The 18,290-nt window shown below is 43.2% G+C and overlaps 1 protein-coding gene across 1 annotated transcript in view; it reads right to left on the minus strand.

Moving 5' to 3' along the window:
* The window catches only part of abcg4a (ATP-binding cassette, sub-family G (WHITE), member 4a), a 60,986-nt gene extending 48,662 nt beyond the window's left edge, over positions 1–12,324 (minus strand). Inside the window, exons 1-2 of the mRNA XM_034178572.1 lie at positions 11,914–12,324; positions 2,949–3,180 (exon numbers count right to left, since the gene is read on the minus strand). Coding sequence (XP_034034463.1) covers positions 2,949–3,171 — 223 coding nt within the window. The 5' untranslated portion in view covers positions 3,172–3,180; positions 11,914–12,324. The remainder of the gene's footprint in view (positions 1–2,948; positions 3,181–11,913) is intronic.
* Between the last annotated feature and the right edge of the window lie 5,966 nt (positions 12,325–18,290).

The following is an 18,290-nucleotide window of genomic DNA, read 5'->3' on the forward strand; positions in this document are numbered from 1 at the left end:
TACATTAATCTATTGGTTTGTGATATTGTGACAAAAAGCGCCTCATTTTTGTCACGGCAACACAAATTCATTCTAATACATTCCATGATGGCTGCACAAAATTAAAAGTGAAGGGGGGGTATGGTTGGGGGGGGGCAGTAAAATTAGGTTATGGTTAAGGTTAGGGTCGGGGGGTAGGAGTAGGGTTAGGAATAGTGAGTTAAAAAAAACCCTGTCACAAAAATTTGTCTCATTTCATCACGGGCTCACAAAAAAAAAAAAAAAAAGTGAAACTGGGCTGCAGATTACCACCTGTTGCTATCGCCTGAGTCATGGTCTATGACTCCATGAAACAACAACTTTGCTAAATATTCCAGAGTTTGGCATTTTGTTTGATAATGGTTCAGAGGAGTGTGTCCTTGTCCTTTCACATGTGGAGAATTTGCACCCAGCCACTGTAAAACTGTTTCTGAGCTTCTAGTGACTTGTAGTTTTTAGATTCCTCTAAGGTGTAAGTGTAGATCAGTGGATGACGAGCTGTCCTGCCAGTTTATAGACCAGGTTTTGAGTCATGTTTGTGTGTTACCGATCTATGTCCTTGGACAAGACACTGGCCTGATTTACTAAGATCCCAGATAACAAGTGCTAAATTGTGTGGGACTTGTGCAGGTGATTTACTAAGACTAACTGCACAATTGTGAAGACAGCAGTACTGTATGTAAATGAGGAATGTTGTGCATGCTAACGCCTGTAACCACCAGTGGTGGCCACAACTAACCAAAACGTTAGCTTTGATAACCATTAATCCATGAAATGAAAAGTTAACTTTTATAATGCTAAATCAATAAACCTCTAAAAAATTTAGTGGCTGTTACCGCAAACCGCTAACTTTTAGTATTGACTCCGTCGCGGCCACATCGGATTACACTGTCAGCTACTGATAAGCCAGCAGGGGCTGCTGGGTAAATTCCCAAGATCACAAACACAAACCAAACACAGGAAAAATAATAATAAAAAAACATAAAACCCCAAACACAGTCATCATCTTTATCAAAAGCAGTAAATCGCAGTATTAGATGTTACAGTTGATCTCTATATTTTATATTTATAAACCGTTAACAGAGCTGCCTTCACAAACACAAAATAAATGCATGAACAATAAACAAATAAAAAATTAAATCTCAAACACGGTCATCGTCTTTATAAAAAGCAGTAAATTGCAATATTAATAGTCAAGGTTTATCTCTGTATTATGTTTATAAAAGCAGGAACGGCTCACCCATGTTGCGTTCAACACGACTGGTGAAATCTACATGTCACCCATTGCGTTGTGCTTCCCCACCGAAGAAAACCCACATAAGTTTTGTCTTTACATAAAAATACAGCAATAAGTGTCTTTTCACTTTAAAAAGTAAAGATTTGCATGTACACACACTAAATGTCGATTTACGGCGCTATGGGACCTCATCTTGACAGACCACACTGTTGCAGACACATGACAAACATGAACTAACGTATCATTTTCGGGTTTACAAATGTTTTTGACCATTAAACTTTATGCATTTTACCAGCAAAAAAAAAAAGTTAGCAGACTGAAAGTTAGTGGAACTAAATTTAGCGGAAACTAATTGATCCGCTAATGGTTTTCAAAGTTAATGAAAAACTAATCTGCTAATGAAAAAGTTACCTTTGCTAATTAGAAGTTAGCGGATTAGCGGAACTGTGCCCACCACTGGTTACCACAAAATGAAATTTAATCAGCCACTTGCAGGTATGCACCTCGTGCTTTCTTATGCAACAACTCTCGCACATGAGTGTGTTCACACACTGGCAAAACAAACAATAAAACAACAACAGAAATACCTCCTTTTTCAGACATTTAAGTAATATTCCATTATGGTATTTAAGCAAATTGGTTATCCATTATGCTGCATTCCGTTAGTGGAAGGAACACAGTCAACTATGTCGCGAAGCACACAGACAGCTGTGCAGAATAGTGCAGAACAGCTGTCTGTGACATTTATTCTTAAAGAAACAAGCATGAAGTAAACCATTAACCCTAAATAGGCCTGACGTTTATAATGAATAATATTTCTTTTTTATTCTGTGTAGGAGTAGGCGGCTGCCTCTCTGGTGCTTGAACAGCAGACTGCCAAGTGCAATAAGTTAACAGCAAGATTTCAATTAAACAAAACACAGACACTATCAGCGCCCACTAAATTTCCTTTTAGTGTTAATAATTGTGTTGCGTGTGCAAACCTCGCCTATGCATGTTCTCGCTCACAATTTGCACATTTGAGTGGACAAACTCAGAATTGTATATTTATGAAGGCAAACATGACAACATGGACAATGCACTGTTTTGCACACTTGAAACCACACGTTTTCTGAAGAGCAGGTATGAAGCTCAAGTGGGCTTGTTTTATATTTTGCCAGCTTGGCAGTGCTGCCCGCCATCTCATACCCAGACAACCCATAAATGGGTAAAGAGGTGGAGCTTGGTGTGGCCTGCATGGGCTGAGTGAAGCTACAAACATGCATTGCCCACCTATCTTGAAGTTACCAAGTATGCAGAACATCCATGGTGGGGACCTAAAGTCTGCTCGTTAATAACAAGGGAGTATAAATGCAACTCATATTTGATCAGCTTTATCAATCATGGGTCTGACTCCCTGAGCACACAGAGGAAAGGGAAGCAAGCAGTTTGCCAATGGATATGGCTAAATTATTTACTATACGTCTAAACTGTGCTGGGAGCAGCAAGGTTTCCAGGCTTGCTGTCTGCTTCATCATGGTGGAGGTCTGTGTGTTATTTTTGGATTGTGTCACGATGACTCCCACACAGCAATGAAGGAAAATCTTTTTTCTTAAACGTCAAAATGGATTCCGTTTAAAATGCCAGATATTGATCGTCACGGGTACTGCTTCCTCATCCATCATGGTTACTGTGTGAACTGAACTTCTAGTACCTCTCCGTCGCCACCAGGGACCCTCACGAATGCTGTAGGAGAGTTCGTTGAACTCCAGGTCGACAGCGGAGCGGCGTGGGAGGTGGGAGAAGCGCTGAGCCTCTGTGATGTGGTTCTCCACTTTCTTCAGATGTGTGAGCAGGGCTGCCTCCTGGGGGTTTCCGCTAGGGAGTTTGGTCTCCTCCATGGGGATGCTGACAGATTCCAGTGTTTTCTCAGCCATCCTGAAAGACTGCAAAAGAGGAGACAAGACAGTTTTCAAAGTCCCCTTTACACTTTCTTTCTTACTGCAGAATTCCTCCTTTATAGAACTTCTAATTCATTTTTACCTAAAAAATTAATTAATTTCTGCTTAATAATTTCTTCCATGGTTTGAAGCTTTCCGAGCCCAAGCGCCCTTCAAAGTGCATATTTCGTTTGAAATTCTTAATATATGGAAATGCTGCAGCAAGGCCAATTTGACTACTTTGAATTATTTTTCAAAAAGATTTAAAGGTGTAGCCGCTTTCGATTTTTCGTCAAAAATGACAAAAGCTATTTTATGTTGAACTTTAGTTCAACAACATAAAACATAAAATAATAACTCAAGCACTTTTATTTCTGTGGCATATATCACAATACCAGCTAACATGGGCGTAATTTGGTGGGGGATGGGGAGCATGTCCCCCCCCCACCTTTTCAACCAGGGGGGACAGAATATGGTATGTCCCCCCCACCTTCTGACATACACTCAACAAAAATATAAACGCAACACTTTTGGTTTTGCTCCCATTTTGTATGAGATGAACTCAAAGATCTAAAACTTTTTCCACATACACAATATCACCATTTCCGTCAAATATTGTTCACAAACCAGTCTAAATCTGTGATAGTGAACACTTCTCCTTTGCTGAGATAATCCATCCCACCTCAAAGGTGTGCCATATCAAGATGCTGATTAGACACCATGATTAGTGCACAGGTGTGCCTTAGACTGCCCACAATAAAAGGCCACTCTGAAAGGTGCAGTTTTGTTTTATTGGGGGGGGATACCAGTCAGTATCTGGTGTGACCACCATTTGCCTCATGCAGTGCAACACATCTCCTTTGCATAGAGTTGATCAGGTTGTCAATTGTGGCCTGTGGAATGTTGGTCCACTCCTCTTCAATGGCTGTGCGAAGTTGCTGGATATTGGCAGGAACTGGTACACGCTGTCGTATACGCCGGTCCAGAGCATCCCAAACATGCTTATTGGGTGACATGTCCGGTGAGTATGCCGGCCATGCAAGAACTGGGACATTTTCAGCTTCCAAGAATTGTGTACAGATCCTTGCAACATGGGGCCGTGCATTATCCTGCTGCAACATGAGGTGATGTTCTTGGATGTATGGCACAACAATGGGCCTCAGGATCTCATCACGGTATCTCTGTGCATTCAAAATGCTATCAATAAAATGCACCTGTGTTCTTCGTCCATAACAGACACCTGCCCATACCATAACCCCACCGCCACCATGGGCCACTCGATCCACAACATTGACATCAGAAAACCACTCACCCACACGACGCCACACACGCTGTCTGCCGTCTGCCCTGAACAGTGTGAACCGGGATTCATCCCTGAAGAGAACACCTCTCCAACGTGCCAAACACCAGCGAATGTGAGCATTTGCCCACTCAAGTCGGTTACGACGACGAACTGGAGTCAGGTCGAGACCCCGATGAGGACGACGAGCATGCAGATGAGCTTCCCTGAGACGGTTTCTGACAGTTTGTGCAGAAATTCTTTGGTTATGCAAACCGATTGTTTCAGCAGCTGTCCGAGTGGCTGGTCTCAGATGATCTTGGAGGTGAACATAGTGGATGTGGAGGTCCTGGGCTGGTGTGGTTACACGTGGTCTGCGGTTGTGAGGCTGGTTGGATGTACTGCCAAATTCTCTGAAACGCCTTTGGAGACGGCTTATGGTACAGAAATGAACATTCAATACACGAGCAACAGCTCTGGTTGACATTCCTGCTGTCAGCATGCCAACGGCACGCTCCCTCAAATCTTGCGACATCTGTGGCATTGTGCTGTGTGATAAAACTGCACCTTTCAGAGTGGCCTTTTATTATGGGCAGTCTAAGGCACACCTGTGCACTAATAGTGGTGTCTAATCAGCATCTTGATATGGCACACCTGTGAGGTGGGATGGATTATCTCAGCAAAGGAGAAGTGCTCACTATCACAGATTTAGACTGGTTTGTGAACAATATTTGACGGAAATGGTGACATTGTGTATGTGGAAAAAGTTTTAGATCTTTGAGTTCATCTCATACAAAATGGGAGCAAAACCAAAAGTGTTGCGTTTATATTTTTGTTGAGTGTATATGTGTGTACTTGAAACATGCTAGGCCAGTCTTATGTGCAAACCATGTCAGTCTTATGTGCAAACCATGTCAGAATAGTATCTTTGTTTCTGCAAGTTTGTATTTTTAGCAGCATTGACTTGTTTACAACACCTGTTTCTTGTTTGTCACATTCAGAATTTTCTGGGACTGCATTTGCCCAGATTTGAAACCAAAAATAGTTGCCTCTAGGGACTAGTGTCTACACATAAGTATCAATGGACCATATGCTAATTTACTAAATTCTGAAAGTTAGAAAAGGAAATCAGAAAAGCTATCTGGGACCTCAGGAAGCCCATCTACAATTATTGCTTGATCTCCAAAATCAGTCTATGCAAGCAAAATTATGTTCAGTATGAGTGTTGTCATTAGTGCCACTTTGAAAATTAAATTCATGATAAGTAATTTATCCTAAACTTATGATCTGTTGTTTTTTCAAACTTATGCAAAAACAAATCTTGAGAAAAAAAATACAGTATGCGATAGTTAATAATTATTAAGAGCCTGTTCTTTCATATTTATGAAAACATTTTACCACATTGCAGTTGTTTTTTTTAATGAAAACTCAACCTGTCATTCTTTTTGAGTTCTACACATGTGGTGATACCTTATTTACACCAGGATGTTAATAAAATGAATTCTGGCTATTCTCAGAATAAAGTACTTATAGCCACAGTTTCAAATTGCATAAGTCAAATGGTGTCCACTTTACGGTCTTCTCAAAACATTAAAATTACTATTCTGGATGCTCAGAATGCATCTGAGCTTATCTAGAAACCGTTGACTTCTGGTTGCCTAAAGCGGCCCCCAGACCCCTGGCCTAGGGGCTTCGGCCCTGCGGGCCTCGCACTTTGTCCCCCCCAATTTCTAGTTCTAAATTGCGCCCTTGCCAGCTAATGTTATTGCTGGTATTTACTGTTGGTAAAGTACAATTTTTTTTTTTTTTTATTATAAACAATAGTGTGTCAAATAAAGCTGTAATAAAACGTTAGTCACCACCTGCCTCCCTGAGCCTGGTTCTGCTGGAGGTTTCTTCCTGTTAAAAGGGAGTTTTTCCTTCCCACTGTAGCCAAGTGCTTGCTCACAGGGGGTCGTTTTGACCGTTGGGGTTTTACATAATTATTGTATGGCCTTGCCTTACAATATAAAGCGCCTTGGGGCAACTGGTTGTTGTGATTTGGCGCTATATAAAAGATTGATTGATTGATTGATTGACCTGACTCATTTTGGTAAACTAAGCAAAATATTTCCAGTTATAACTAATGACGGTTGATCTGTATGAGCATTGTCTTACCTGTCCAACTGATATTCAGCAAAACCTTTCTGTGAAACATGTCTTTACTAGCGTGTTGCCTGTGGGGATCCACGGGCTCTAGATTGGGTGTTTTATAGCTGACATTTTTCAAGGGTGGTAATAAATTAAGCAAAGCCTGTATATTGAGTTGGAATGGCGTGTGAGTCCAGAATTGTTTTTAGAACGTTAGACCTCAACAATTTTAGAAGAGGAACTCAGACCTTTTATTTGTTGTTAATTATGTTTTTTTTTTTTCTAAGCAGTAAACAAGTAACAAGGGGAAAAAAAGTCCATTTCGAACATCCACATCCAAAAAGCAGATGCTAAAATTACATATCTACATAACCCATTGTGGCCTGCGATAGACTGCCATCCTGTCCAGGGTGTACCTCACCTCACCCCCTTATGACTGCTGGGATAGGCTCCAGCTCCCTGTCACCCTTTAATGGAGTAATTGGGCAGAGAAAATGAATGAAAAAGTTGGACTGGAAAAAGATTCAATGTTCCAAAGCACTGTGATACTGAGATTGAGCAAGCAGTGAGCACCCCCCCCCCCCCCCCCCCCCCACATGTGTGGCTACACCCCTGGCTTAAACATAATCAGGGTGGCTGCAGACTTTGTGTTGAAAGTCAGTGGTGGACTTAATGTAATTACACTTTATTCTATGGATTGGTTGGTTGAGGGGAGTGTGAGTGTGAGGAGCAGGGATCTGCTTTCAGCCCTGCAACCCAGTAATACTGCTGAATCATATAATTTTCCTCCCAGACAAGACAGCTTGATTGAAGAAATTGTTAAACCACGTAATGTCTTTTGATCCATTAGCTTTGCAATATTCTAAAACCGACGAACCAGCCTCCCCCCCCCCATACTACAATATATATTGCATATTCTTTATGCTGAGATTTTTGGAATTACTTGTAAATGAAAATAATTGTTTAAAAGTGCACTCCTTCAGTTGTTAACTTAACCATAACAATTTGCTCTAAACTTGTAAATGCTTCTAAAAAATTTATTGCAACAACTCTTATACCTTTAAATGATACAGATATATTTTGTGTAAAATACTGCTAACAATCAGATCTTTCAAAGTGAAATATATATTTAGATATGGGCAATGTTTATATATATATATATATATATATATATATATATATATATATATATATATATATATATATATATATATATATATATATATATATATATATATTTGTATTGTCATAAATATACGGCAACAAACATTCAATATTACTGTGAATCCGAAAATAAATTTAAAAAAAAAATTGAGGATTGCTTGGATTTGGTGGTAGCACGAGTGTTCACCTCCACCAAAACCAAGTAATCCTCAAATTTCTGAACCAGTTGGAGAGCCCTAATGCTAGACTGCGGTAAACCAGAAAATAGAACATTGCAGTAGTCCAGTCTAGAAGAGATAAATGCATGGATCAGGGTCTCAGCATCAGCCACAGACAGGATGGGACGAATCTTCGCTATATTTCGCAGGTGGAAGAAAGCAGTCCTAGTAATATTTCTAATGTTAATTTCTAATGTTCTAATTTCTAATTTTATGATACTTGTTTTGTCAGACAAGGAAAGTCACAATTGTAAAGGTCAAATATAAATCCTGTCTGAAATTATGTCACTAGACAACAGTAGATGTAGTCCAGTACTGTAGTAGCATGACCTAAGCTACAGTATGTGTAATAAAACAACATCATGTAAGGCATCATGTCAGGAGGAAGAGTGAAGAAAGTTGAGTGTGGTGTTATTGATTTCTCTGCCATTAGTGAATTTCCATTACCAGCCTGCGTATAAGCTCTGTAAAACACTGACAGAGTTTAATGGCCTCTCGCTCAGATGAAGTCCTCATGCTCTGTCATGTGCAAGTGATCACACGGAATATTTTTTTTAAAAAGAAAAGTCTGTGAAATATGTTTAAAAAATATCCATCTGCATGGTCTTACAAGACTGTGATTTGCAAAGATAGAAGAAAATTTCCTCATTCTTCAAAAGCATTCTTAAGAACATGAAACTGAAGAACCTGTAAAAATGCTGAGGTTTAGCTCGGTTTCTTTTTTGGGGGGGTGGGGCGGGGGTACTGTCCGCTAAATGTTACTGTTGTAGTTTTTTTGGAGAATTTCTGAACAGGGGGCTGATGATCACCAAACCTGTTTGTGATGTTCATGGATGGGATTTCAAGGCGCAGTCAGGGACTGCAGGGTGTCCAGTTTGGTGACCACAGAGTTGCATCTCTGCTTTTTTGCAGATGATGTGATTCTGTTGGCTTCAACAGGCAATGACCTCTGATGCGCACTGAGCAGGTTTGAAGGTGAAGTGACTGAGGTGAGAATCAGCACCTCCAAATCTGAGATGACATTACTCTGTCGGAAAACAGTGTGTCACCTCTGAGTAAGGGGAGAGTTATTTCTCCAAGTGGAGGAGTATAAGTATCTCAGGGTCTTGTTCATGAGTGGGGGTAAGTTGAAGCGTGAGATTGATAGACGAATTGCGGCAGGGTCTGACATTTTACAGAGGCTTTACCAGATCATTGTGGTGAAGAAGGAACTGAGCCAGAAGGCTAGACTCAATTTACCAGTCAATTTACGCTCCTATCCTCACCTATGGTCATGAACTTTGGGTAATGAACGAAAGAATAATGTCGCGGATACAAGCGGCAGAAATGAGATTCCTCCATCAGGTATCTGGGCTTGCACTTCTGGACAGAGTGAGAAGCTTGACTATCCATGAGGGTCATAGAGCAGAGTGGTTGCTTCTTGGCAATGAAAGGAGCCAGCTGAGGTGGTTTGGGCATCTTGTGAGGATGCCCCCTGGCTGTCTCCCTGGGGAGGTCTTCCAGGCACGGCCAACTGGGAGGAGGCCCCGTGGAGGACACACTGGAGGGATTATATTTCCCAGCTGATTTGGGAATGCGGTGGGATCCCCTGGGAAAAGTTGCAGGACTTTGTCAAGGATAGGGAAGTGTGGGATGAGCTGCTTGGTCTGCTGCCACCTCGCCCCGGACCCAGATAAGCAGCAGAAATTGAGTGATTGAATCACTCATTTTATTTAGCGTTTTTAGCACTTCAAAACACTGAATTACTTTACAGAGCAACTGTTTCATGTTGTGTTTCAAGCATTTCCAAACTGAATCATTTTATGAAGCATGTTGATAAGTCACTTTCAAGCCTTTTGTCACAAAGAATTACTGTCTGAAGCAGTTGTTACTGTTTGTGTAACTATCAGTTCAATACAGTGAATTATTTTCTCTATGGATTTCGCACTGTCCACTAGATGTCACCATTGTAGTTTTTTCAGCATTTTGAAACAACGAATCACTTTTCGAAACAATTGTGATATTTTGTGTGTTTAGCATTTCCAAGCAGTGAATTGTTTACATAAGCAATTACTTCATTTCAAGTTTTGAGCACTTCAAAACAGTAACTCATTTTCTGAAGCAGCTGGAAAACTGAACATTTAAAAAAAACAATGAATCTTTTGCCGAGGCCGTTTTTGTTTTGTTTTTTTTGTTGTTGTTTGTTTGTTTGTTTTTTACTTTGTGTTGTAAACATTTTACAACAGTGACTCATGTCTATGGTTCTGAAGCAACTGCTTTTTTTAGTATTTCAAAAGATACACTGTATAGGATTTAAGAGCAACAAATGTCACCAAATGAAGAAAAGAAAAACCCAACTTTGTTCATTACAGTTAAAGCAGTCTTAAAGCTACAGTGTGTAGGATTTGGTGTTATCTAGTGGCGATGTTGCAAATTGCATCATACTGTGGCAGGTTGATGATATTCATGTTTTCTTCTGCGATGGGGATTTGTGCTGCCTTGTCTTTGCTTGTGATAAGATTTATGAGTCTGAAAAGTCACAAAAAAATATAACGCAATGCTAAAATGCCCTTGGCTGTATGACCATTGTCTTCATTATAATTTGCAGTTGTTTAATTGGTATCCCAGTGCAAAGTGTGTATATATATATATATATATATATATATATATATATATATATATATGTGTGTGTGTATATATGTTCAATAAAGCCCCTCTGTCAATCAATCAGTCATAAACACTATTTACGTTTATGAGTTTTTGACAAGTGTGGAAGCTAGCTTTGAGTTAGCGGAAGTTAGCGTGAATGCTAACGTCCACGAAATGTCTTGTAAATCACTCTAGAGGTGTTATCAGGTTACAAAAACAGCATTTTCAGAAGTGTTTGTTTCTCGCTAGCTTTTACATAATATATGACAAAGATGTTATATTTACACACAAATGAAATGGAGTTTGCAGCTAGCTACCAGCCTGTGATGTCACCACGCTAACGTCCGCTAAAAATCACTTCTTTTCAGGTTACAGACACAGCATTTTTTAATTTTAGAAGTGTTTCTTTCTTGCCAGCTTTTACAGAATATATGACAAACATGTTATTCAAACACATAAATGAAGTGTTTTTAGAGAGACTTGCCACTGACTGCACGCTGCCACTCTCGTCTGATTGGCCGTCACTGCCGCCACTCAAAACAAACAAAAAAAACAGATTGACACAGAATGTGACATTTTAACCTCTTGAAATAGATCAAGTTTAGCCATTTTTTTTTTAACTTGTCCAAGCTCTGTGTCCCAAGAATGCTCCATGTGAATTTGCAGACTCATAGGACTGGATTTATGCTGAGCACAGACAAATGGACGGACCCCATATTTAATGGCCTTGGGTAATAAAGGTTCTCTGAACAAGCAACTCGTAGAAAGTGTGTGTGGGAGCAACCACTGAGTCCTGTTTTTTCTATCCTCTCTCTTTGATCTTTGAGATGCACTGCAAAATGCAAAGAGTGGTGTCCATATCCCATGAAGGGCTCCTTCTAAACTGATAAAAAACACTCTGATACCTTGTTGCAGGAACAGTGAATCCTATAATCCATTTCTGTGTTTTTTAAGTCCTACACATTGTAGCTTTAAGCCTTTTGAAACAAATATTGTCTGAAGCTGTTGTTTCATGCAGCATTTTTGGGCCTTTAGTTCAGTGAATGTTCTGAAGAGATCACTATTACTGAGTGTTGAAAATGGTGAGTCATTTCCTGAAACAACTGTCATTTAGTTTTTCAGAGCATTAACAAAAAAACCAAACCATGTTTTTTTTTTTGTAATTGTGTGGAATCCTTCGGGAGGGGTTAATTAAACCACAATCCACCTGCTTGCTGCGCCTGTGTGTGTGTGTCTCCTTTTAGGACACTTTTTCAGTCTGGCTCGCCCATATATTGAGTGTTGCATTGTACCCCAGGCGTGCACACGCCTTGCACATACTTGTTATGGTGTGTTGAAATGTCCAGGTGAGAAAGAGCCCCCCCACTGGCTCTGCTTCTCACGGTGCTCAGTTGATCCCTGCAGACAAAACGGTACGATCCGTCCGCATCAGCTCCCCAAACAGTCCGTTCCAGGCCGGAAAAAAAAAAAACCAAACAAAGAAAGATGCTCACTGTGCGCCACAGTCCAGGAAAAATTGGTTGAGAGGCCCCGAGCTATTGTTCATCATCCCGCATCCACACTATGCAGCACCTCCTGAGATTAAAAATCATGTCCGGCCTCAAACTAATGTCCGCATCCCCGCGGCGAGAAGGAGGACGGTCAGGGGGACAGGAGGACGCATGATGATCCACGGTGCAATATTCCTCTCGTGAAATCCATCAGTGCTGGAGTCGAAGCAAAACACTCACAAACATCCTGCTGTGTGTCCGTACAATGACAGATCTGCACTCGCTTGGCACCGAGAGCGCAAAACAGCGCTGCGGATGCTTCAGCAGCCTGATCTCATCCTCTTACCGGTGAGTGCGTCGGTGCGCTGCATGCGCACGTCGGTCTGGGGTGCAGGGCGTTGCTGTCAGGAGGCTACGGAAGGGGGAGAAGAAAAAAAAAAGCTCACACAGTAATTTTGTTTTGGACTGTTTTCTGAACGCACAAAATATTTTTGTAAAATCTTGAAATATCTGGCAAGATTTTACGCTGGTTTAAACTTAGGATTTTGCGAAATCATTCATTTTTACGCATTCCACTTGACTTTTCTGGAGCCGCTTTGGGGGTGTGGTAGGGTGTGTGTGTGTGTGTGTGTGTGTGTGTGTGTGTGTGTGTGTGTGTGTGTGTGTGTGTGTGTTGGGGGGGGGGGTAATGAACATGAAGTGACATGTTGTGTTACAGGTGATGATGAGTCCATGTGGTGTCAAAGCTCTGTGTAAACATTCGCGGCACCTTTTCGGGCCCTCTGTCTCTTTAAGAACCGCACCTGCGCAGCTGCCTGGTGCTGATGCTGCAGTGCCCGGGTTATTTTCGGTAAAACAGCCGGGGTTATTCGCGTTCAAGTGAGTCTATGTGTGTCTTACATCAACCCGTGATCGGAAATCCAAAACATTTGTTTTTATTTGTTTGTCGCCAATCACACGGCTTTGATTTCTGTGTGATCTCCTGTGTTTTTCTCTGCACCATAAATCTGAATCCACTCACATGTGATTTTATTCTTAGCCTGACAACATGCACAATAAAAATGATGATTGGCGGAACCCGTTTTCAAACGCAATAGATTGTTGTTGGTATATATTTCAAAGGCGACTCCCTTTGATTTCAGGGGAGTAGAAAGTATTTTTGTTGGAGGTGTATGTATTGGGGGGGGGGGGGGTGGCAGTAGTGCAAAAAAAAAAAACTAATGGTGTAAAACTGTTACTAATATTATTATTATCATCATTATTATTACTACTACTGCTGCTACAATACTACTTTGCTACACAAATCAAAGACATTTGAATTTTTTGATTGATTTATTCAGCAAAATACATGATATGATATAAAAATTACAATATAGGGGAAGCCGGGGCACAGTGGATCAGAAATGTTGTTTTGTGGCAGCATAAACACATTATGCATAGGTTTAGGTCATTCTATTGTGTTGTGAAAGTGTAGGAACACGGACCCACAACAGGGGGCGCAAATGAACGGACAATGGAGTAAGTCAAAATAACGCTTTACTGTTGTGAATGTGCACAACGAATACAACCAATCACGGAAATGAACAACAGTCAATTCACAAAAGTGTCGTGTGGGCAGGCTCGAAGATAGGAGACGCCTCTCCAAGGTAAGACCGGAACCACACGGCTTCCTCCGCCACAGGACCCCGGGAATACTGGAGCCGCCAAGTCCCGAACTCCCAGGTGGCCACTGCCTCCGCGTGTCGGACCTGGTACTGCTGGCGAGGAACAAAGGACAGTTAGATGGGGGCGCGTTTGCACCCAGGACTCCGAACAGCAGGGAAGTTACCTCCACCTCTCATTGGAACAGTAATCCACAAACTAGCACAATCCAAAAAGATACACTCCGTTAGCTTCGATACGTTACCTCTCCGGTAGAAACGATATCTCGGCAATGAGGTGGAGGTGCCGTCCTGCTGATATACCCCACTGATGATTGCCGTCAGCTGTCTCAGGTGATGGGTGACAGCTGTCACCGTAGCTGCTCCCGTGAGGCGGTGGGCCAGCAGTACCTCCTCTTCAGCGGCCCACACAACAGGACCCCCCCCTCAACGGGCGCCTCCTGGCGCCCGACCGGGCTTGTCCGGGTGGCGACGGTAGAAGTCGGCCAGGAGGGCCGGGTCCAGGATGAAGCTCCTCTTCACCCAGGAGCGTTCTTCGGGACCGTACCCCTCCCAGTCCACCAGATATTGAAAGCCCCGGCCCATCCGTCGGACGTCCAACAACCGGCGCACTGTCCAAGCCGGCTCGCCATCGATGATCCGGGCAGGAGGTGGTGCCGGACCGGGTGTACAGAGGGGCGAGGTGTGATGGGGCTTGAGCTTTGACACATGAAATACTGGATGGATCCACAGTGAGGCTGGAAGCCGAAGCCTCACTGCAGCGGGATTGATGACCTTGAGAATTTTAAATGGTCCTATGTACCTGTCCTGCAGTTTTGGGGAGGCCACTTGTAGTGGGATGTCCTTGGTGGACAACCACACTTCCTGCCCGGGGCGATACGTAGGGGCCGGGGTCCGCCGCCGGTCTGCATGGGTCTTCGCCCTCATCCGGGCCTTCAACAAAGCAGAACGGGCGGCACGCCACACCCGACGGCACTTCCGCAGGTGGGCCTGGACCGAGGGCACACCGACCTCTCCCTCAACCACCGGGAACAATGGGGGCTGATACCCCAAACACACCTCAAAGGGGGAGAGGCCGGTGGCTGATGACACTTGACTGTTGTGGGCGTACTCGATCCAGGCCAGATGAGTACTCCAGGCCGCCGGGTGCGCGGCTGTCACACAACGCAGTGTTTGCTCCATTTCTTGATTGGCCCGCTCTGCTTGCCCGTTGGTCTGGGGGTGATACCCGGATGAGAGACTGACCGTGGCCCCCAGTTCCCGGCAAAAGCTCCTCCAGACATGCGAGGAGAACTGGGGACCGCGATCGGAGACGATGTCTGATGGTATCCCATGCAGGCGGACGACGTGGTGGACCAGGAGGTCCGCTGTCTCCTGGGCCGTTGGGAGCTTCGGGAGGGCCACGAAGTGGGCCGCCTTGGAGAATCGGTCCACTATCGTGAGGATGACGGTGTTTCCCTGGGACGGCGGGAGGCCCGTGACAAAATCCAGGCCGATGTGGGACCAGGGGCGATGAGGCACGGGCAGCGGCTGTAGCAGTCCCGGAGCCTTGCGATGGTCGGCCTTGCCCCTGGCGCAGGTGGTACAGGCCTGGATATAGTCCCGGACGTCGGCCTCCAGGGACGCCCACCAGAAGCGCTGCCGGACAACTGCCACGGTTCTTCGCACCCCTGGATGACAGGAGAGCTTAGAGCCGTGACAGAAGTCCAGGACTGCAGCCCTTGCCTCTGGTGGGACGTAATGTCTGTTCTTTGGTCCAGTCCCGGGGTCCGGGCTTCGTGCCAGGGCCTCCCGGACGGTTCTCTCTACGTCCCAGGTGAGGGTGGCCACGATAGTGGACTCCGGGATGATGGGTTCCGGTGGATCCGACAACTCCGCTTTGACCTCGTCTTCGTGTACCCGGGACAAGGCATCCGATTTCTGGTTCTTGGTCCCGGGCCGGTAGGTGATGCGGAAGTCAAAACGGCCGAAGAACAGTGACCAGCGGGCTTGCCTGGGATTCAGCCGCTTGGCGGTCCGGATATATTCCAGGTTCCGGTGGTCAGTGAAAACCGTGAATGGCACGGACGTTCCCTCCAACAGGTGTCTCCACTCCTCAAGAGCCTCTTTCACCGCAAGGAGTTCTCGGTTGCCGACGTCATAGTTCCGTTCAGCCGGGGTCAACTTGCGGGAAAAATAGGCACACGGCTGAAGGACCTTATCGGTCTTCCCACTCTGGGACAGCACAGCTCCTATCCCCGAGTCCGAGGCGTCCACTTCAACCACTAACTGGCGACTAGGATCGGGCTGCACCAGAACGGGTGCAGACGAGAAGCGCCGTTTCAACTCCTTGAACGCAGCATCGCAACGATCCGACCAGGTGAAGGGGACTTTTGGTGAGGTCAGGGCTGTCAGGGGGCTATCAACCTGACTGTAGCCCTTAATGAACCTCCTGTAGAAATTCGCAAAGCCGAGGAACTGTTGCAGCTTCCTACGGCTTGTGGGTTGGGGCCAGTCTCTCACCACCGCAACCTTGGTCGGATCAGGAGCGACGGAGTTGGGGGAGATGATGAACCCCAGGAAGGACAAAGAGGTGCGGTGAAACTCACACTTCTCGCCCTTAACACTCTGGTGCCTGGAGCCCGCACTCCAGGCAGGGCGCCCTCTGGTGGTGGTGGGCCAGCAGTACCTCCTCTTCAGCGGCCCACACAACACTATTGTGGATTTAATACAGAAAGTTATTGTTTATAAGGCTGTGTTATTTATGACTCCCCAAGTGTACAGGTGTCGATTTTAAAATTTTGGATTCACTGTGCCCCGGACACTAATTCACGGGGCACAGTAAATCAGGTTAGAATATAATGAAAAAAACACATGATTATAAAGATTTCTTCAAAATTATTAAATGTATGCTGATGCATATACAAACTATAATCCAGCAAACCAGCTATGTAATGTGTGAGTGTCTTATATTGTGATATAAGTCCTTTAGAATCTATTATAAATACAGCTGTCATAATTTCTGTTCAAATGTGAAAACACTTTTCTATATACATAAATTATAGATATAATTAATGGAAAAATAAATGTATATGCTTCAACAAGTAATATTTGTCATCCATTTGATACTGGGGCTTAGTAAATCACTTTCTAGACTGATTCACTGTGCCCTGGGTGCATGTGACACACGAGTCATGTCATCAAATAGCTGATAGTCTGGAGAAGACATAACACATGCTCATCAGTTGGACGGGGTAGTCTTCTAACTAAGAACAATTTTTTTGGCCACCCTTCCTCTGTTGTGAGAAATACATACAAAGACACTGACATCCACAAAATTTACTTATGATAGGAAAAAATTACTTCACTTGCCACCTAGTTTTACCCTTAATGTATCCAAAAACAAAATACTTATTTATAAGGGGGATGTCTTTATGCATAAAAATATAGCATAACTGCTGCAAATATATATATATGCAGTTTTGCAGATATAGCTACATATTCACTGTGCCCCGTAATTCATTGTGCCCTGGTTTCCCTACATACTTGCTGAGGATAGCACGATAAAGCACAGACTTATTTCCATCATGGTCCCCATGACAACACAGATAAACAACAAAGATACATAAAAAAAACTTCTGAAAAATGGCTACAAGGCTATCTATATACACAAATTAATGCAGTACAAAATTATTATGATCTTCTAATAAACCCTGTGACACAAGAAAATTTTTGCCTTCGTTTTTAAAACACATTTTTAGAGGGGACCTGTTTTATGTAGTTCAGTAAATTGTTCCACAATTTAATACCAGTTTATTTAAAAGATTTAAAACCTAACGTTTTGACATAGGGAATCTCGTATGACAATAAACTATTTCTAGTTTGGTGACCATTATGCATCAGTCAAAATTGACTAATCATGTACACAGGAGCACTGTCCCTGCTGATGTTATACATATGATTTAGCATTAATTGCTGTACCCGATAATCTACCAGCAGAATTCCAATAATTTGCAATTCTCCAACCTTCCTGTACAGGAATCTGACTTTATTTGAACATCTGGAAATTATATTATGACATATACTATCACCAGATAGACGGTCAATTTTTGACTCCCAAATAGGATACAACTGTCTTTGGTACAATGCTTGGACCTTTACGTATATGATGTTAAGACTTTTCCTCTCCTGCAATTCCCTTTTTGACTCAAACAGAATACTTTCTCTTTTATCGGAATGAAGCAATAGTCTGTTGTCCACCAATCATCCATGGACAGCTTTGAGTTCCATAGATAGAGTCACCTCTATCTGTCATATATCTTTTCCGGACACCAACAGTGCTGAATCACCTCCATAGAGCATTATTTTACAACTAACCACCCCAGCCATTTAAAAAAAAAAGGTAAATTAAAATCAGTCAAATAAGGATTTCTTTGGAGATGGCATGTTCTCCCCGTGTTGGTGTGGATTCTCTCCAGGTGCTCCGGCTTCTTCCCACATCCAAAGACATGCAGTTTGGGTGGATTGGAAACTTTAAATTGACTGTAGGAGTGACTGAGAGTGTGAA

Source organism: Thalassophryne amazonica, chromosome 9 (assembly GCF_902500255.1).
Source record: "Thalassophryne amazonica chromosome 9, fThaAma1.1, whole genome shotgun sequence".
Classification (NCBI taxonomy): domain Eukaryota; kingdom Metazoa; phylum Chordata; class Actinopteri; order Batrachoidiformes; family Batrachoididae; genus Thalassophryne; species Thalassophryne amazonica.